Source organism: Aspergillus chevalieri, chromosome 1, assembly GCF_016861735.1.
Source record: "Aspergillus chevalieri M1 DNA, chromosome 1, nearly complete sequence".
In the NCBI taxonomy this organism is placed as follows: domain Eukaryota; kingdom Fungi; phylum Ascomycota; class Eurotiomycetes; order Eurotiales; family Aspergillaceae; genus Aspergillus; species Aspergillus chevalieri.
This window is the reverse complement of record NC_057362.1, coordinates 1,180,956-1,200,678: the sequence shown is the minus strand read 5'-3', so window position 1 is coordinate 1,200,678 and position 19,723 is coordinate 1,180,956. Positions and strand designations below refer to the sequence as shown.

At 50.6% G+C, this 19,723-nt stretch overlaps 8 protein-coding genes across 8 annotated transcripts; 5 read left to right on the top strand and 3 right to left on the bottom strand.

Moving 5' to 3' along the window:
• Positions 1–127: 127 nt before the first annotated feature.
• ACHE_10430A (uncharacterized protein) lies at positions 128–1,462 on the top strand (the record flags this gene model as incomplete). The annotated part of the gene is made up of 1 exon (XM_043279187.1): positions 128–1,462. The coding sequence occupies one exon, from the start codon at positions 128–130 to the stop codon at positions 1,460–1,462; it is 1,335 nt and encodes a 444-aa protein (XP_043131550.1).
• A 319-nt stretch (positions 1,463–1,781) lies between these two features.
• COQ9 (uncharacterized protein) lies at positions 1,782–2,459 on the bottom strand (the record flags this gene model as incomplete). The annotated part of the gene is made up of 1 exon (XM_043279175.1): positions 1,782–2,459. One exon carries the CDS (start codon positions 2,457–2,459, stop codon positions 1,782–1,784), a length of 678 nt encoding a protein of 225 aa, XP_043131549.1.
• A 1,610-nt stretch (positions 2,460–4,069) lies between these two features.
• ACHE_10428A (RNP domain protein) lies at positions 4,070–5,813 on the top strand (the record flags this gene model as incomplete). Its single annotated transcript, XM_043279164.1, has 8 exons — positions 4,070–4,175; positions 4,341–4,393; positions 4,505–4,512; positions 4,566–4,659; positions 4,714–4,851; positions 4,911–4,962; positions 5,018–5,460; positions 5,517–5,813. 8 exons carry the CDS (start codon positions 4,070–4,072, stop codon positions 5,811–5,813), a joined length of 1,191 nt encoding a protein of 396 aa, XP_043131548.1.
• A 627-nt stretch (positions 5,814–6,440) lies between these two features.
• ACHE_10427A (uncharacterized protein) lies at positions 6,441–7,121 on the top strand (the record flags this gene model as incomplete). Its single annotated transcript, XM_043279153.1, has 3 exons — positions 6,441–6,788; positions 6,848–6,949; positions 7,026–7,121. The coding sequence occupies 3 exons, from the start codon at positions 6,441–6,443 to the stop codon at positions 7,119–7,121; spliced, it is 546 nt and encodes a 181-aa protein (XP_043131547.1).
• A 238-nt stretch (positions 7,122–7,359) lies between these two features.
• On the top strand, positions 7,360–7,944 carry ACHE_10426A (uncharacterized protein; the record flags this gene model as incomplete). The annotated part of the gene is made up of 2 exons (XM_043279142.1): positions 7,360–7,758; positions 7,819–7,944. The coding sequence occupies 2 exons, from the start codon at positions 7,360–7,362 to the stop codon at positions 7,942–7,944; spliced, it is 525 nt and encodes a 174-aa protein (XP_043131546.1).
• A 657-nt stretch (positions 7,945–8,601) lies between these two features.
• On the bottom strand, positions 8,602–11,564 carry ACHE_10425S (SLM1 family PH domain-containing protein; the record flags this gene model as incomplete). The annotated part of the gene is made up of 4 exons (XM_043279131.1): positions 8,602–9,925; positions 9,973–10,310; positions 10,370–10,857; positions 10,919–11,564. 4 exons carry the CDS (start codon positions 11,562–11,564, stop codon positions 8,602–8,604), a joined length of 2,796 nt encoding a protein of 931 aa, XP_043131545.1.
• Positions 11,565–13,418: 1,854 nt separating this feature from the next.
• ACHE_10424S (Tim17/Tim22/Tim23/Pmp24 family protein) lies at positions 13,419–14,356 on the bottom strand (the record flags this gene model as incomplete). The annotated part of the gene is made up of 4 exons (XM_043279120.1): positions 13,419–13,513; positions 13,568–13,765; positions 13,836–13,955; positions 14,029–14,356. 4 exons carry the CDS (start codon positions 14,354–14,356, stop codon positions 13,419–13,421), a joined length of 741 nt encoding a protein of 246 aa, XP_043131544.1.
• Positions 14,357–14,696: 340 nt separating this feature from the next.
• On the top strand, positions 14,697–19,170 carry UBP2 (ubiquitin-specific protease UBP2; the record flags this gene model as incomplete). The annotated part of the gene is made up of 11 exons (XM_043279109.1): positions 14,697–14,718; positions 14,797–15,551; positions 15,607–15,817; positions 15,867–15,912; positions 15,968–16,362; positions 16,423–16,511; positions 16,570–17,107; positions 17,163–17,841; positions 17,894–18,314; positions 18,372–18,543; positions 18,602–19,170. 11 exons carry the CDS (start codon positions 14,697–14,699, stop codon positions 19,168–19,170), a joined length of 3,897 nt encoding a protein of 1,298 aa, XP_043131543.1.
• Between the last annotated feature and the right edge of the window lie 553 nt (positions 19,171–19,723).

Here is a 19,723-nt window from a genome sequence, read left to right as displayed (position 1 = left end):
CAGTTTGTCCTGGTTGAGTCCTGACAATGTCGGCGGTCATTCAACCTCCCGAAATTTTTTCCACTAGCTCACAATCCAAACAAATACAACGACTACGCCTACACAAGGCCAGGTTTCGTTAAACAACATGGCCACCTCGCGCAAATGGCTGCTAGCAGCCCGGCACAGTTCAATTACCCCATTCCTCTACCAAACACGCACCCTTGCAGCTCCGACTCTCCGCACGTCATACTCCACGACAGCTGACGGCCTGGACGAGGAGACCTCAAACCCCTCCAGCACCTCGCCCTCATCGACGACTACGAGTACCGAACGAGCACCACGGCCATCCTTCCTCCAAAAACATGCAGCATCACGACTATCCTCGAGCCGGGACGCATCGAAAAAGCGAAAGGTCGCAATGACCCGCAGCGAGAGGAAGGCTTTCGGAGAGTTGCTAGGAGAGCTCCAAAAATCAGAGCCATATCCCGCATTCGCAGCATCCCAGGGCCTAAAGAAGAAACCCGAGAGTGGTAATAGCCGCGGTGACGAGATGTCCCAGCTCTCTGAGATTTTCGAATCGGTGCTCGCGGAAGTGCGGGGGAAGGATAAGCGCGGTGGTGAACGGAGACAGCTACGACGTCGCTCGGTCCATGCAGAAGAGGAAGGCGATGAGGAGGATGAAATGTGGGCTGAGATGACCCTTGGCGAAGGTGGAGAGACGGTGGTTGATATCTCTGCGATACTGGGTGAGGAGGGGAAGCAGGTTCCCATGCAGCGGGCGGTTAGGATTATCGTGAAGAGGGAAGCAAAGAAGATTGAGAATATGCTGAGGGAGGCGGTTAGTGATGATAAGGGGGATATTGGGATCTGGGATGTTTGCAAGGCGCGCATCTTCTCGATGTTGGAGCATATTGGACCGAATACTGTTTCTGGGCAGAGGAAGCGACACTCTCAGCAAGAGCAGGAGCAGCCGACTTTGGAGATTCCGCCGTCGGTTCCTGTTGAGCCGGTCGTGGTTTCGCTGTACCCTAAGATGCTTCTCGTTGCTTTCCGTCTGCTAAACCAGCACTACCCCAAGTCGCAACTCATTGGCCAATTCCGGTCAACGATTAAATCGCATGGCCGTGCGTCTGCAGTCCTGGGTACGTCTACGGGTCTGTACAACGAGTTGATCACCTTCTACTGGCAGGGTATGAATGATCTGGCCGGGGTGACTTCGCTATTACAGGAGATGGAAGTGATCGGTGTGGATGCAAACGAAAGAACATGCCATATTCTAAAGGAAATCTTGCGCCAGCGGGATCGGGACCTTAAAGAGCATTGGTATCGTCGTCGCCAAGTTGAAGAGGGGGGTAAGGTCCGGACTCGAGAGCCGTGGTGGGATATGGCGCCAAATCGGCGGGCAGTTAGGGACTTGCTTGGACCGGAGGGATGGGTGAGTCGGTTGGAAGCGCGTGTACAGAAGAGGCGCTCTGTATAAATATGTAAAAAGCTATCATAAATCTGTAATATACACATCTCCATATCAATACAACTTGGACATAGTTAAATCTTCAGACCCCAACTCCTCCCCAACCCAACAGCAGTAGATCCCATAAAGCCAAGACACTGCTTAGCACTGCTCAACTTCTCGCCAATCGCAGCATTGTCCTCGAAGCGCCGGCTAACAAACTCCTCCGTCTCGGCAAGGTTCGGGCTTTGATCGCGGGTCATGTAGACCTCTGCGCTGGCGTAGATGGCGGCCAAGGACATTCGCTTCGTGTACCACGAGGCATCGACAGAGGTATCACCGGAAAGGTTCAAGATATCAGACGAGAGGGCGTGAAGTTCGGAGAGGGAGAGGGGGATATTTCCAGCGAGGGACATAAGTGCCAGCGCCTACATAATATATCAGTTAGCACCACCTCCCCACAACCGATAACCGATTTATTATATGAGAATGATGGACAAGAACTTACACCCTGCCACTCCGTCTTAACCATTTCATTCATCCTCAACCTCTCCATAACCAGACACCTCACCTTCTTCTCCACCCCCATCTCCTTCCCCTTCAACTTCTCGGCAACATCTCTCAACAACCCCCGCCTACTCGCTAACCAAAACAGCACAAGATCAAATTCTCCGCGCGGTAAGAGTTGCACCGAGACATCGAGGAATCCGGAGTCGCGCGCGCCTAGGATCAGAGCATCGCGGGAGAAGCCGTGGCGGGGAACATGGGCGAGTGCGGCGGAGAGGATGGTGAGTTGGGAGTTGGAGTATTCGTTTTCTTGTGGGGGTGTGGAGGGATGGTTTTCGGAGTGGTAGTTTCTTTGGAGAAGTTGTGGTTGTTGTGGTTGGTGTGGTTGGTAGTGGTGTTGCGGTCTTGTCGGAGTGAAGCGGGAGCACGAGGCGATGGTTCTGGATGGGGAGGTGAGGCTGAGACGGGGGGAGGGTGTAAGTCCCCGACGGGGAAGGGAGAGTAGGAATGGTTGCGCCATTGTCGTTGTATGAGTTGCGTGTAGTAGGTGGTAGTGGTGGTGATGGTGAGTCCGGAGGTAGAATTTGGCCGGAGCGGAGCCAAGGCCAGAGTTGAATGTACACAAGCGATGGTGTTGTTTGGCACTACTCAGGGCATACGGTGCTTATTTTGAGAATAATTGCTATTGGATTTCAATTCTGTCTCTGGTGAATACAAACGATGGTTGTTTGTTTGACACTGTTACTGCCTCAGGCTGTTACTGCCTCAGGCACACATTCAACTGATATGACCAATCAGATAAGCGCAATCAGTGACTGTTTCCTGTCTTTTCCCTACGATTTTCAAGCTCTTTTCCCTTTCTTTTAGGCCTGTTGTTGTCTTCTGAACTTGGCATTTCTAGCTACCCTACAGAGTACAGCTACCAGCTCCCGCCTCCCCCAACCGTGCGTGGTTTAGAGCGCATGCCCGTGGGTGTCTTGTCGCGTCGTTGTTTTTCCCTCATTTTCTTCTTTCCACTCACTACTTCTTTTCTCTTTTCTCATTTATCAACGATTGGGTAGAATAGAGTAGAGACAGCCAACCATCTTCCTACGACTTACTCTACTCTGGTCTACCAAGTACTACTACTTCTTGTCTCATCATGGGTGGGTTTTTCTTCCCTGGTTAATAGCTCCTATTATATGCTGGGCTCTGCTGCACCCTGTCACTATCACCACTATCACCACTGCTCGCCAATCAGTCTTTTTTTACTCATTTTCAGCTCGCCGTGTTCTCCTCTTTTTGCTTTTCTCCTTTTCCCCTCTTTTTGTCCCTCTTCCTCCCTTCCCTCTACCTTTTTTCTTGTTCTTAACTTTTTTTTAACGTAACCCGGCTTACACTTCAGCTTCTCCTCCAGCCGACGTTTACCGTCCCTATCAAGTAAGTGGAAATCTTTCGTTTCACAGCATTCCTTTTGCGCTGCTGTTTATATCCCCCCATACTCGGTACATTCCGGACGCGGTTCTCCGAGTCATCAATCACATCAGCTATACAGACACACATACATACTGTACTTTGTGTGGTTGAGAGTCGTGTTTTGTGTGTGTATTTTGACTTATATATATTGTGGTCCTGTCCCCGGGGTCCTCTTCGCTTCTGATGTTTGACCCTGTTGTACCCTCTACCCTCATAACACACTACGGAGTCCTCTCTTCTTTCCGTCGCAGTCCAGCCGTGTCACCTGACCAAGACCCCCTCCGTCGGAACCGCACTTCCCAATTTCCCCATTTCCGGTTATACTAACTCCTCCGTACCTCCCTCTCTCTCTCTCTTCTCTCACTCCACCTCCCGTTTCACACACTTCTTAAGTGTATCACTTTGTCTTCTTTTCTAGGCCAGTCCATGCGCGATTTGGTTACTGACTACCCCCCTCAGCGCGAGAGATCTCGTTCCCCTCGTCGTCGTTCCCGGAGTCCCCGACGGAGCCGTCGCTCATACTCGCCCCGCAGTCGTTCGCGCAGCCGTGACGACTACCGTACTGATCGCCGCTCCCGTTCGCCTCTAAGTCCTTCCGGTGCTGCTTCTGCCGGTGGTCGTGCTAGTTACGGTCCTCCTAGACCTTTTGAAGAACGAGTTGTCGCCAAAGAGCAAATGATGCAGAACGTTCGCGAATCGTCCCAGCAAGACCGTCGGGTCTATGTCGGCAATCTGTCCTACGATGTCAAGTGGCATCATCTGAAAGATTTTATGAGACAGGGTGAGCAAGGGTCATTATCTTTACTATCGTCCATCATCTTTACCATACTACAATCACTGCCTCATCGCGACAACCGCCCCATAACCGTTTCACCTTCCCGGTTGGATTTGGAATTGACTGGCTGACTTGGAGGGGGGGATTTGTTTCCGCCTTTCGTCCTTACAGCTGGAGAGGTTCTCTTTGCCGATGTCTTACTACTTCCCAATGGAATGTCGAAGGTGGGCGCCAATGTGTAGCGTGGCTGGTTTTCTTTTCTTTTGTTATTGGTTTACCCTTTGATGGACTGTATGGGTTGACGGGATGGGTTCTGGCCTTTCGGATACTTGTAGGGATGCGGGTATGTATTTCTTGATTTCAGCCTACATGAGCGAAAAACTGATACTGGAACAGGATTGTGGAATACGCAACAAGGGACCAAGCGCAGAATGCTGTCAACACGCTCAGCAACCAAAACCTTATGGGTCGTCTCGTCTACGTTCGCGAGGTATTTTTCCCCCCTTTCCTGAGGTGGGGATTTAAGTTACTAACTTTAGTGAAGGACCGTGAAGCTGAGCCCCGCTTCACTGGTGGCCCCCCTCGCGGTGAATTTGGCGCCGGCCGGGGCGGCTTTGGAGGTGGCTTCGGCGGTGGTGGCTTCGGTGCCGGCGCTGCTGGCAGACAGCTCTACGTGAACAACGTTGGTTTCCTGTCCCATATGGCAGAATCTCAAAGCCCCGTGATGTTGACATTTTGTAGCTTCCGTTCAACGTTGGCTGGCAAGATCTGAAGGATCTCTTCCGCCAAGCTGGTAAGTACTAATTCATCGGAAGTTTCCGAGGTATTTCAGGTTAACTCCGCGACAGCTCAGCAAGGTACCGTCATCCGCGCCGATGTCCACACCGATCCCACTGGTCGTCCCAAGGGCTCTGGAATTGTCGCCTTTGAATCGCCAGACGATGCGCGCAATGCCATTCAGCAGTTCAACGGCTACGACTGGCAGGGCCGGATGTTGGAGGTCCGTGAGGACAGATTTGCCGGTGGCCCCCCTGGCTTCGGCGGCCGCGGTGGTTTCGGCGGTGGCTTCGGTGGCCGTGGTGGCTTTGGTGGTCGTGGCGGCGGCTTTGGTGGCCGCGGTGGATTTGGCGGTGGTTTCCGCGGCGGCTACAGCGGTGGCCCTGGTGGCTTTGGAGGACCGGGAGGACCGGGAGGACCGGGCTTCGAGCCCGTTTCCGCAGTGCCCCCGAACCCGTTCACTGACTTTGCTACGTCCGGTGGAGACCGGTCTGCCGTCATCTATGTGCGCAACGTAAGTTTATATTCCACAGTCCAACACGGACAGCACTGACCTCCATGTGACTTTAGCTGCCCTGGTCCACCTGCAACGAAGATCTTGTGGATCTGTTCTCGACCATCGGAAAGGTCGACCGTGCCGAGATTCAGTACGAGCCTAATGGCCGTTCTCGTGGCACTGGTGTTGTCCAGTTTGACAGTCCGGAGACTGCCGAAACTTCCATCGCCAAGTTCACTGGCTACCAGTACGGTGGTCGTCCTCTGGGCATCACTTTTGTCAAGTACATGAACGCGGGCCCTGGTGAGCCTGACGCCATGGACAGTGACTTCCAGCCTCCTTCTGGAATCACTCAGGATCAGATCATGTAATAATAGGAAATTATTACGGTCTACTTTTCCTGGCGACAATCGGTCGATTTCGAAAAGTTGAGATGATATTACCCTGAGATTGTGATTTTATGGAGGTATTCTTGGTTTGTCTTTTTATCTTTGCTTTCTAATATCCTCCTTGTTTCGTCCACTAGTTACCATGTTTTATGGGAAAATGACAGGAATTGATGATTTCTGACCACTTTATTCTGCTCGTTTGCTTGTATTTATCGATCTGATAATTGACTCCATCTGCTATCTCCGAGAAAATGATCCCTGTAGACAAGTGCTAGTAAAAACATAACCGTAGCAATCTGCAAGGCTCTGCAGCAAACTGTAGTTGAGATTATCTCGAGATTCTACGCTGTTGTCAGCCCTGGCATGTCTTGTTAATCATTCTTAATCTGGTCATTTTCCTTCCATATTCAGCATAGGGCAAGAGGAAAATGTATTCCACTCTGACATCGATGAATATCTCCGGCTATTTCCGCGCGAAGATGCTACTATCTTCCCATAAAAGAAACAGAAACGTCCTAGATCGATATCATTCTGTAAGATGAATTTCAACCCGCAATCAATCTCAACTCGCCAACCTACTTCACCCACTTTCATCCATCAGCCCTCACCATGACAAGCCCAGCACTCCTCCACCCAACAACCTTAGACCCCCTCTCCCTCCGCAACCGCATCTGTATGGCCTCCCTAACCCGCAACCGCTGCACCGACGCCAACAAACCCACCCTCGCAAGTATCCACCACTATACAGACAGAGCGTGCGATGGCGCGGGACTGATTGTCGCAGAGGTAACATTTGTGTATCTGAATGGGCGGAGTGGCCGCATGCGCCGTTATGTTCGACAAGAGTCATGTGGAGGCTTGGAGGAAGGTTACGGATGGGGTGCATGGGGTTGGGGGGAGGATTTTATTTCAGCCGTGCCACCCTGGTGTTTTTCTTTCCTTGACTTTGATGTTAATGTTCGTATGATATAGGTGAATTGAAAGTGCTGATGGTTTGTTGGATTGGTCGTATTCAGAATGAGAATATGCCTATGCTTAAGAAAATTGGGTATCCGGTTCTGGCGCCGTCGAAGATAAAGACTAAGGGTGGGAAGGTCCGGACGTTGGAGAGGCTTCCCGTGGGGTCTTTTTCTTATTTTTTCTTTTTTTTTTTGGTTCGTTGTTGGCAGGTGAGGGGAGGGACTGACTGGTTAGGGCTACACCGAGAATATCGCCGAGATCGAAGATCCGCAAGTTATCGTCGAACAATGCCGTCACTCGGTGGCTTTGGCTAAAGGAAGCTTGGTTTGATGGTGTTGAGCTACTAGCGCAGGGGTAACTCACTTCATTTCAACGATGGACGTCAACAATACTAACTGGTCGTTGTAGAGGATACCTCCTCCACAACTTCCTCTGCTCGTAAGCGGCCTCCACTACCGATGCGCAGCACCCTACTCACAAGTGCCCAGCCATTCCAACAACCGCATCGACGAATACGGCGGCTCCATCGAAAACCGCACCCGCTTCCCTCTCGCCGTACCTCGACGCCATGATTTCCTTCTTCGGTACCCAGTCCGTAGGCGTGAAACTCTGCCCGTCGGACGACTACAACGACTCTGCTGCTTCTTTCAAAGAAATTACAGAGACATACATCTACTACATTAACCAGATCATGGCCCGAGAGGTGGGATTTATTAATCTCTCAGGACGGGGGTGTGATGTTAGTCGTGAGGGGACGGATGAATACTTCAAGCCCAGCCCTAGACCTGAGGGATTGGAGTTACCGGTTGTTTATGAACTGGTACAGCAGTTCGGGGGGTTGATCAAATATCCCGGTAGTAAGACGATGTTGATGGTGAATCATGAGTATAGTGTTGAGGCGGAGAGGGTTGTTAGGGAAGGGGTTGTGGATTTAGTGGCATTTGGGAGGCCTTTCATCTATAATCCGGTATGTTTTCTGTTCCTTGAGATATGGAGATAGGGAGGGGTGGGTGTTAACATGGTGCAGGACCTGGTTAGTCGTGTGAGAAATGGAATTCCCCTGCCTGGGAATGATCGAGGTGAGAGGGTGAACTACGGGTCATATGAGACGGTGGATGAGTATTATAATGATTGGCCTCGGGCTGTTGCCTAAGCTCTACTACGATTCAGCTGGAGGTGAGAAAGTTGAGCTTGGACAAAGTTACTTCGTACTATTGGTATTTTGTAGAATACATGGGATAACCAGTACGATCGACGTATAATCATGAATCTTTATTTCATACCGCCCCAGCATCACAGGGGGATATATAAATCCTATGGCAGTTTCCCAGTTTCTGTTCCTCCCAACTGAGCTTCCAGACACGCACACACATACAACAGACAAACAACAAATTGGGTTTGGGTATCCCATATACGACAAAAACAGAACCGTCCGTCCCAAGTAGTACACCAACAACACAAAAAGAAAAAGAAAAAAAAAAGGAATACCTAAACTCCAGACCACACCCTACCATATCAAAAGATCAAAAGATCAAAAGATCAAAAGATCAAATCAAACCGTAACCGTAAACATAGCATAACATGTCATGTCAAAATGACAAAGGAGATGCTAACAAAGGAAACAACAAAAGAAAAACGTTACAAAATATGAATACAAGGAACAAAAAAAAAAAAAGGCAAAAAATCAAAAGGGAAATCTAGAGGGACTGGCCAGGTCCCCCGCACACAAAGGCCGAAAAGGTGATATATAATCCAGAATGCTAGGGTGGGAATGCTCGTATATAACATTCAGACCTCAAAACAAACTGGTTTATGCGGCCACATGGGGAGGGTAATGTCCTGGGATCTTCAATTCCAGTGTTGACACACTACCCTTCGTGCGACCAGTCGTACCGGTGGTACCGGTAGCGGCGGTAGTGGTGGGCTTCAACTCCTCGCCTACCATGGAGGGGTCAAATTGGTTCGACGCGGAACGTCCCGGTGAGATACCCCTTACTGGGAAGTCAGTAGTCGAGACGCCATCCATCTTGATTGCTGCAGATGTAGGATCCTCCTTTAGGGTCTCATCGGTTGGCTGCCGTCTGTGCGGGCCGGCGGGGTCGCCAGTCCCGACAATAGAGGGTTCGTCGATGGACGTTGGGAGTGTATTGCTCGTGTGATCTGTCACGTTCGTCACATTTGTCGTGGTGGGTGCCGTCGAGGCACTCTCACGACGGCGCCGGAATCCCGTAGAGGAAGGATCCTGGGAGTGAGTGGACCCTGTGGATGCGAGCAGATTCGAGTCCGATGAGGAGAGAGGACGCCTCTCATCGGGCTGAAGCAAGCCCTGCTCATTTTGAGCAGGAGGGTTATATGCTTTATATTGAGCCTGTTGCTGCTGACGAGCAGCAAGGGCCGCTGGTCCAATCCAGTCCCCATAGTAACTGTCGTGCCTCTCAACACGACCAGGTCCCAGAGACGAAGCGTCATTTACTCCGTGAACGGAAGACCTAGCGGTGCTGCCAGCGTCCCCATCCCGGTCTGATACTGCTGAGAGACGGTTGCCATAGCCTTCCAGAGGGGACGTAGACCGATCCGGTCCGGATGATCCAACGACTGCCAGAAGGTCCCGGTCACCAGAGCTCTCCCCACTGGATGGGGACAGTGGCACCTGTAGATGTCGATCGATGTGCACATCACTGGGGAAGCGTCCACCAGGTTGACGGGGTTGCGAGGTCGGTCGTTCGACGTTCATTAAGGCGGCCTCACTGGAATACGGAGTCCTGTCGGCCTCGTCTTCCTCATCCTCCATCGCATCACTGCCGCCGGAGAAAGAGATGCTGTTTCCGCTGATGCTCCGGACATGTCGGCGAACAAACGCATTGCGAGCTTCACCGGTCTTGGAGATCAAACTTCCGATGTCCTCAAACCATGACATCATGGTCTCATGCGTCTCCGCACGGAACACCCAAGAGTGACCCCGGTGCATGGTTCCTGTCTGGCGTCCTTTGAGCATGAACTTGTATGACGACGAATTTGGCTGGGAGTGCTGGCCTAGCTTCTGCTCCGGAAGGTACAAAGACATCATGGGAGTCTGCGAAGCCACTAGATCTGCCGACTTGAACTCGTGGAGATGAGTCGGCGACAGCACATACCTAACCAGTTAGTACTGCATCGAATACCATAGGGAAAGATAACCTACCAGCCTGGTGTGTAGCTCTTCAGGTACTTGCTCTTGCGTTCCAACATGCCGGATCGCACTTCTGCAGCAGCGGGATGATCCCTGCCTGGGTAGGTGATGTTCTCCACGTTGCGGAGAGGCACGCGCGGATCGACCATGTCATCGGTGCTGGCAATGAACGAGTTCCATTCGTGATCCTGAGGCATCCCAATCGGTCCCGCGCGCAATTTCTCGACGGTGTCGTAAGCCTCATCGGCCTCGCGTTTGAGGACGCTGGCGTATGCGTTGTAGGCCTTTTGGATTTCGCTCACCACGATCGACTCGAGTTCGCGACCGGAGTTTTCCAAGTTCAGGTACGCCTAGAACCTTTTAGTTTTCCCGCATCAATGTGAAAATTGAAGTTTAATATAGAACATACCCTGTGCAGATAATTTTCCTCTTCGATTTGCTTCTCAATCTGCCTATCGACATTCAGACGAACGATAAACGGATCGCCTCTCCCGGACGCCGCGGCGGGGTCACTATCGACAAGATCCAGGGCTTCGTGCAGGTTCCGGACCGACTTGCGGGTGCCATCGACTTCCTTCTCCACGGTATTCTTAAAATCACTGGCGAGACCCTTGATTTCCTTGATCTTCTTGTGCAGGTCGTTGCGGAGGCTCATCAGCTGGTTGACAACTTCGCTTTCAACCTCGGCGGCTTTGTTCGCTTCGAGATAGCCCTGTCGATGGAAATCGCGGAGGATCTCGGTCGCGTCGGCGATACCGCCCGATTTGAGGAAGGACGGAGGCATCGTAGAATTGTTGATGACGTTGGAAGCCGACAGGAACAATTTAGAGCGCATTTCGTAGGATTTCTGGATTTCTTTGAAGAAGATAATTAGATCTTTCAGGATCTTGCGCCATGCTATCTGATGTCAGTGTCGATTTGATAAGAAAAACTGAAAAATAAAAATGAAAAAACGTACATTGAAAGCGATTAGCCAAAGCCTCCGTAGGATTACCGTCCGTTGGGATCGGAACGGTAAAGGCGCTGTTGATATCATCGACGCCGTCAGCGCCGTACCGCTCCCGATCCAAACTACGAACACTGCCGGCGCGCATGCTTTTCTTGCTCCCACTGCGACGCATACTGCCCCTCTTGGTGAGAGAAGCGCGTTTTTTCAACGTACTTGTACGAGTGGGAGTTGCGGAACGGGACTGGGACATTTGCGAGACGGAGCGCTGAACGCCCGGAGTGGCGGCTGCTGTTGCTTGGACAGCTGACGGGCCTTCCAAAACGACGGAACCACGCTGACTGGCTGCATCGAAGTCCTCGTGAAACCGAGGATTGTGGTGGTGTTGCTGATATGGGGGTTGGTAATAACGAGATCCGGCAGCAATGGAGGGGGGATCGAGCAGGGCACCGTGAGCCACGTTCGAAGCGGCGCTACTGGCGACAAAGGAATTTGGTCTGGAGTTAGAGCGGGAACCATAGCCACGACTCAAGGCGACAACATCCGGATGGGTAGCACCGTCGTTGTTGAAGTTGGCAGCGTTGTTGTTGGGCTGCTGAGGGATCGGGCCATATGCATCCTGCACCAGGGGGCTCGGTGGCCGTGCGGCCATCGCCATGGTCACGGGACGGGGGGGCGAGGGAGGAGGAGAGGAGGGGCAAGTATCAGTCGGTATGCACAGAAAAAATCTCAAGTCGTTCGTTGTAATAAGATCCAGGGACGTCGTTGTAGTCGAGTACTTCCTCCGTATTCTCGCTGCATGCAAGTGCGGACGGTTTCGAACAGGCCGATCGATCGACGGGGAGAGAGGAATTGAACGGGTATATAGGAAGTCGCAGGATACAATATAAGAATAGAAAATGCAGAAAAAAAAATAGGGTAAAACAAAAACTACTGAAAAAAAGGGAGAAAAAATCGAGGAAAGAAAACCCCTGGGAAGATGGTTACCAGGCGAACCATACAGTCGTCGTATATAGCGATAGTGCCCTTTCTCTAGTAGTATTTCGTACTGCTAGGAGTTCTGTTTGCGGGGGGCTGTTTTCTTATAATAGTTTAATTAAGCAAAAAAGAAGAAAAGAACAAGGGAATAGTCGCTCCACTGGACTATTTGATGTTCATCAGGAGGCAATTGACAATTGAGAGTATTCATAGAGCAAAATACTTTTCAAATACCGAGTACAGAGTACGTACTCAGGAAAGGGAAGAGAGTATATAATTCTCAAGGAATCCGGGTTGAATGACGTCCTGACCAGACCCCCGAAAAATGCGACGGTATGACTTCTACTACTATGTATGTGTATATACTCCGTATACGAGTCTCTCCATAGGATACGGGACTCCCGGATGGTTCTATGATGAAGTGATGAGAGTTTGATCAGTTAATTGGCAGAGTTCATGTACTTACAGGTTCAGTAATTCCGTTGCCTGTTCAGGAGTCGGGAGTGGCTTATACTCTCTTTTCTCCGTTTCTCGATGGCTTCGATGGAGCCCCGAACAGCCAATCCTTTCGCGTCTCTCATGAAGATCGTTCACTGTGATTCTACCAGTTAATATCAAATTCCATTAGAGTTGCCCCTTTTTTTTTCTTTTCTTCCTGTGGCGAATCGAAGATTATCTAATATTATATCATGCACAGGGCATCTTCCGGCTGGCCGGGTAAAGCCGAGTAGAATGTCCGTATTATGCACGGAGGTAAGAGGGGTTAGAGGGGTCGAACATAGCAGAGGTAAGTCCATGACGGACTGCTGATACATGAAGAAAAGGGTCCATGGTTGTCGTGAGGAGAAACCATTCTGCCCTTTGTTCAGGGTTCCCTAATCCGGTATTCATGAAGCTATCGTGTTGTAATCACCATATGCCGTCTTATCCTACAAATCACAACCAAGGTACAGTACTCAATTGAGTCTGAATCATGTATTTCAGGATATCAATTCCGTACCGAGCCTCTAGTTAGAGTACAAGAATACTTTGTACTGCACATACTGACGTTAAAATCACGTGACAATGTAGAAGGAGACCATACCCTTGGCACTCGCTGCACACTCCGTACATATAGGAAGCTATGATTCCTTGCATCTGCGCATAAAGTGTAGCAAATGCTTGGAGAATTCTATACTATCGACGGGAATGCGATTGATCGACTATGTACGGAGTAAGAGTCCTGCTCTCGTTGATTTGATAACCTTGTCCCTGATTGGCTGCCACTCGCGACACCACATACTCGACCAGCGCTGTAGAACATGTTGACTGTCAACACGGACACTTACCAAGAATAAGGTGCTTACGGAGTACGGTCCGTTATGGCTAGGACATCCCTAAAGACGTTCTAACGTCCCTATCATGTCTCCACCCTACTTTATAGAAAATCCATTTGAACCGCAGCGCCACAAAGAAACGGTTTTATTGCAAACGAATTGGTATGGTGATAATTTACAGAAAGCACGCCGAACAAAACACATCCAACCGTTCCTTTTCATGATGCTGGTGCCTGGGTCGTGGGGACGTCATAGCCGTATGCTTCCTTGATTCTCTCACGCCGTCTCTCCGCGTAGCCAGGGCCGTAGAGACCTATATCATACCAGTTAGCACCGTTCCATACCATCTCATATCAAGACCATATACCTCGTCCCTCGCCCAGCTCAGCCAAAGTCTGTTCCCCAGGAGTCCGGTAGTTCTTCCGCAATTGTGTACGGCGCTCAAATTCGTCGACCGAGAGGTCCTTGTCTCTCTTGTATCCCCACAGACCGCCAGCGTAGTTGAATCCGCTCATACCAATGGCCAAGCCAGCGCCGTAGCCCATCAAGGCAGGGAATGTCCGGGCTGTAACGAATGTATGATTAGAGCCGAGTTACAGAGCGCGATATCAAGAAAGGACAGAGACTGTACGCACCTCGCAAACCCAGAATGGCACCAGAGAAGAAACCTCCAATCGCCACGTTCCAGTGGTCTTCCTTCTCTCGCAGGTTCGCCGATGCGGTCTTCACGAACTCATAGGTACCACCCATTGCCGCTACAATCAATTCTCGTTAGCCACAATTCCTAACTCCCTCATTATACCCCTTCCACAGGATCCGTATCCATACCGAAAATACCGATTGTGCCGCCGCTCTTGAAGAAGATTCCCAGTGGTCCGACATTCTGCTTGGTCAAGGTGTTCTGCACGGCGGCCGCGAAGAGACCAACCCCACCAGTGAGGGTGGTCGCCTTCATTGCCGCACCGATCGCATCGTGAGGATGGTAGTGGGTTTCTGTGTGTTCCGCGGCCATGGTGGCTGTCGAGGGTGTGGAGGGATGGTGGATGGTCTGCCTGCTCTCGTAGTTGTTGGCCGGCGGTCCGGTGATTGATTCGGAATTTGGAAGGGCGGTTCTGCCGTGGGACACCGCTTTCCTTGAGCTACAATGAAGCTCCATGGAGAGCGCTAAACAACTACAGCTCTGCACAGTTCGACGCGAGCTCTCAAAGCGCAAAGATATCTTTTACTCAAAGGAACTCTTGTCGTGTAATTATTTGAACATTTATTGGCTTGCGCTGTGGTGGTGTTGAGCACTGCTATCGTACCGCCGTTTAAGTGTGGTGAGCTCCCCGCTATCTGCGAAGTGTATAAATGCCCAGTGCTTATTGATAACGCCAGTCCCAGTTGCAATAGTACCAGAAGCGCTCTTATTGGTTCTATGGATGAACGTTAGTTTGTTTGATCAGTTGTTCGTCTAGCCTGGCCTTCTGAACCTGTGAGCTCATAAGAGCCTCCCGATGTCATCTCTGCAGAGGTCCGGTATGTACTTCCCAGATTCCAGCCAGCTTGTCGCCAACCAAGGACCTGTACTGATTTCATCAAATTAATACGCTATAGGCAAGACTGCCCCTCGTCTTGTACAGGATGTTCAAGACTACGATCCCGCCCATCCCCCGGGCACCGGCCGCAATCTGCTCTCTGACGTACCCCCAGTATACCCTGAATACTACAACGGCCCACAAGACTTCGTCTCGCCGTTAGCATGTCGCCATCAATATGCGCGAAAGGAAATGCAGACATTCCTGTCGCAACCGGATCAGAGAAGGAACACCGGAACACCTTCGAGAGTCTCAGCGATGGGTACCAAATGCCGTACCCATCTCCAGGTCATCGTGAATTACGCTGGCGCAATCGGTCAATCCGGACAAAACCTCTCCGGCCACATCCATCACTTCGTATACAAGTCGGGCAGGCAGAGGAGTGGTGTTTCGCCCGTCGAGGTGACACCCAAGGGCCAGGTTGCGGAATCGTTCCACTATGAATGCTCGTATCTGTCGTGCTCAGCGACGACATCCGTTCGTGTTTTGAGCCCTGTCCTCGCGGACGATTGGGTGCGACTGTTGACCGATGTGGACTTGCTGGCGGAGCGGACAGACGCGGCGATTGCTGCGTATCCGGAGCGTATGGAGGGGATCGCTCGGCCACCTCCTATCAGCGTGCTGGCCAACTTGCGCATATACATCACAAATTCCATTCGTGATGTCCAGCGCAGTAAGTCGATATCGGCCGTCAACAAGAGATTCATGGCTTGCTTTGGTGTTGAGGGCCGGCCATGTGGAGACTTGCTGGAATTCTTAGGGTTCACATTCAAGGTAAGTACTTATCCTTACAATCCACGATAGGCGGCACTGTTCTAATACAAACAAGGAGGCTGAAGGACTTTGGGACCCTCCCCGGCCAAACCCATGGGCAGAATACCCATACCAGGATCAACAAAAGATTTTCCTTGATGATGTTGCGCATGAGCTGGCAGCGCTTATGGAGCAGCGTCCATTATCGGAAAAAAGAGGCAACCAAGTAGATCCTATTGGCTCCCCAGCGTCAGATGACCTCCTTGACGCGTTAGAAGCTTTGGCCTGTGAGTACATATCTCACTTCCCAGTCGCGCATGGCTAATCTGTAAATAGACCCCAAGACAACACGATCAAACGATTTTTCCATGGCACCTGCACCGTTTGTCTACCCTCAAGCTCCAAGATCTTGAACATCAGTCTGACCAATTACCCAGGTACTACGAAGACTTGGGAGCTGTCGAGAACATGTCATCGACCCTAATTGTTGACGCCTTCAATCGACAAGTCTCGGTAGATCCGGGCAGGACATCGCTCTACCTTCAATGCCTGAAAGCCATCGGTGAGCTCAGGGGTGGGGAGGACGGAGCAATCATCGATCAGGCTGTCCAGGTCGCCTATGCGGAAGGAAAGTATACCGACGACGATATAGTCACAGCATATCGTTACTTTGGCCTCAGCCATGACGATATCCGTCTCACTGAAGACAGTATTATTGGAAAGTTTTATGCTTTCTTGAGCTCCACTAGCCAGGAGACTGAAAGCCGGACGCAGTTATGGAGGATAGGAGACAGTAGGAAGAGCGAACGCATCAAGTCCGCTGCAGAGGACAGTTAGTTCTGACTTACAAGTGAAATACAGAATAGACATGATAACTGACTGATGGAAATAGGGGTCTCCAATGCTGAGCAAGCCCAGGTTTTCTTGGGTGTTGATGACAAGACGTCCGATGATTTTATTATCACCATGTATACGGCAAAGGTATCATATCATTATCAGGCGCCTTCACTTATTGAATCAGTACTGATAGTTGTACTAGGTGAATGACAACCCCACAACCAGAGACCTTGCACGAAGAGCTGTCGATCTCATTGCCCAATCTCGAAAATCGGAAGGCCTGAAGCACTTCCTTCAAACCGGCGAGGCGGGTGCTGGCGAGATGGACGTCGCAGATGCCTACCGTCTCCTACAAATCCCAGACCGGACCATCGACGATGGAGCAATCATGGCAGCATATACGATCTGCATTGATGAAGCTCCAGCTCAAGCCGAGACATATAACCGCGCTCTGTGTCTCATCGCACAGGACAGGGAGAGTCCACTGCTGAGCAGCATGGTTCCCGGTGCTGCTGCACAACCTGGACGGAATATATCAGAGTGGCCTGTTGGGTTACAGAATATTGGAAACACCTGTTACCTCAACAGCTTGCTCCAGTTCTACTTCTCTGTACTTCCGTTCCGTGAGATGGTGCTTGATTTCGAGAACTTTCGTATGGAGGTGGATGATGAAGGTATCGAGAAAAAGCAAGTCGGATCACGCAAAGTACAGAAACAAGAAGTGGAGCGTTCTCAGAAGTGTAAGCTTCAGCCCCATGTAAAGAACAGACTGCAGATACTGACTCTCCTACTCAGTCCTTCGAGAACTACGAATTCTCTTCAATGATATGATCAACTCCTCCAGGCCTTACGTTATTCCAGGGCAAGAATTGGCGCGATTGACTTTAATCAGCCCATCCAACGAGGCCGCAATCCGTCGCCGATCAACAATATCCGCCGGAAGGCCTTCAGGTCTCGGGGAAGTCGACGGAATGCCAATCTTGGGCCCTCTCGGGCCTCCACAGACTACTACTGAGGAAGCTGAGAAACGAGACCCAAGCGAGAACCCTGGCATCGCCGAGGCAGAGAGGCCTCGACGGCCTATAAGCGACGGCGATAGTGACGCTACTCTTGTTTCTGAGACCACCAAGCAGGGTGTACCGGCCGTCCACGCGGATAATCAAGAAAATGCATCCCAGCAGACCGATGTTGTCATGGAAAATTCGGAAAACGATGCACCCGAGACTACTAACAATGGCGACATGCCTCCCCTTGGGCCAGCAGACGGCCCAATCGCACCGCCTAGCCAACCTCCGCCAGTACCTCCTCGACCTACTCCCCAGGTGGACCCGCAAAAGCAGCTCATAGAAGAGGTGGAAATCGGGGCTCAGCAAGACGTGACGGAGGTGATCAATAACGTTCTTTTCCAGAGCCAATGCGCCATCAGGCCCATTGGGATTGCATCTGATGGCGAGCAGCTCGACCAGATCAAGGAGTATGTACCAATATTTGTCAAGACTATCGATATTTTACTTACAATTCCGCAGCTTATTCTACGGACGGACCAAATCTTATCTCTCTACGGAGAAGAACGTCAGGTCAAGAGAGGAATGGTGGTGCGATATCAAAGTAGACGTCGCCACCGGATCCCGTGATATATACGCGGCAATTGACGGCGCATTCGATGTCCAGAAAGTGAATATCGACAATTCCATAGCCGAACAATACGGTGCCATCAGCAAATTACCTCCAGTACTTCAAGTACAAGTACAGCGTGTGCAATTTGACCCGGTAAAGAAGAGCTCTTTCAAATCCACTCATCATCTCGACTTGAAAGAAACTATCTACCTGGATCGGTACATGGATACCCAGCACCCCGAGATTCTGAAACGAAGAGAACAGTGCTGGGGGTGGAAGAAATCTTTGAAGAAGCTTGAAGCTCGACGAGCGGACTTGTTGCGCAAGAACGTATGTCATACTGCTCTTGTCTCATACATGCATTGCTAACCCTAACCTGTGCTACAGGAGAGCGATGGGCTTGATATGCCGACGCTGTTTAGTAGCACCAAAGACTTGCTCGATGATCTCAACTCGATGAAAGAAGACCCGGAGGCTGCACAGGACGCACTGGATATCAATCCACAGCTTGCATCTGAACTGGGACAGCTCTCTCAGATTACACAAACCGAGCTGAGTCGTAAGTTTAAATATCACAAGTGCACCACTATCCTTGGGCTATGCTGACTACGGTCCAGACATCGAGAAAGAGATCAGAGACACGCAAGCAATGATATCGAGCCAGTTTGCCGATTATAGACATCTGGCTTATAGATTGTACGCCGTCTTCGTCCATCGTGGCTCAGTAAGCTTCGGGCATTACTGGATATACATCTACGACTTCAAAAATAACGTCTGGCGGAAATACAACGACAGCGAAGTCACAGAAGTTCAAGACCCATCTGAGATTTTCCAGGATCGGCAAGAACAGAACCCATCCACGCCATATTTCCTCGTATATGTCAACGACACCATGAAGGACCGATTAGTCAACCCTGTCTGTCGGGAAATAGTCGATCCTCAGTCGAATGCCCAGACATTTCCCGAAACAGAACAGGATACCGCTATGCAAGAAGCTATCATGGCTTCACAGCAGCCAACAGAAGGAGACGTCAACATGGACCCACCAGCATATGACGAGGCAAGCGGTGGCGCACCAGGTACGGGGGCTGATCTCCCCTCCTTAACTCAAGAGAAGAAAGCTTATGGAAATGAAGGGAAATGGCCATCCGATACCCAGACTAACACAAACGATGCGCAGTGGTAGATAAACAGAAGATGTCTTTCCCACCTCCCATGGATACGAATGCGAATAATCCGTTGAAACGCAAGGGAGTGGATGAGCTGGAGGGCAGCAACAACGGTTACGTCCGGGTGGATTTAACATGAAAATGTCTTACTTTCTTCTCGAGTTTTGCTGTTTACTTGTCTGGAGGATGTGTTCTACGAATATGGGGGAAGCTTTCTTTCTTTTTTTTTTCTGGAACTGTATAATGCTCCAGGAGATCATGATATATGTGTATGACATGATATGCTTTCTTTGCATGCTAGAGGGTTACGTCTTGTTTTGCCTGTACATAACAGAAGATACCATCATGTTATGACCGTTTACATCGATTTCCATGGTACAGACGTTAGTAGTGATGGCGACGATAAACTCCGATATGCACTCCGAATCGGAACCGGCACGTGCGGTCGGCAACCAAGTGCGGAATGACGGACCGAGATCGATCTACGTAAACAGCTTTGTAGTTAGGATTGGAAGTACGAAATCTAGAAGTTATATAGAAACAGTGTTAGAAGAATCAGAGGAATGTATC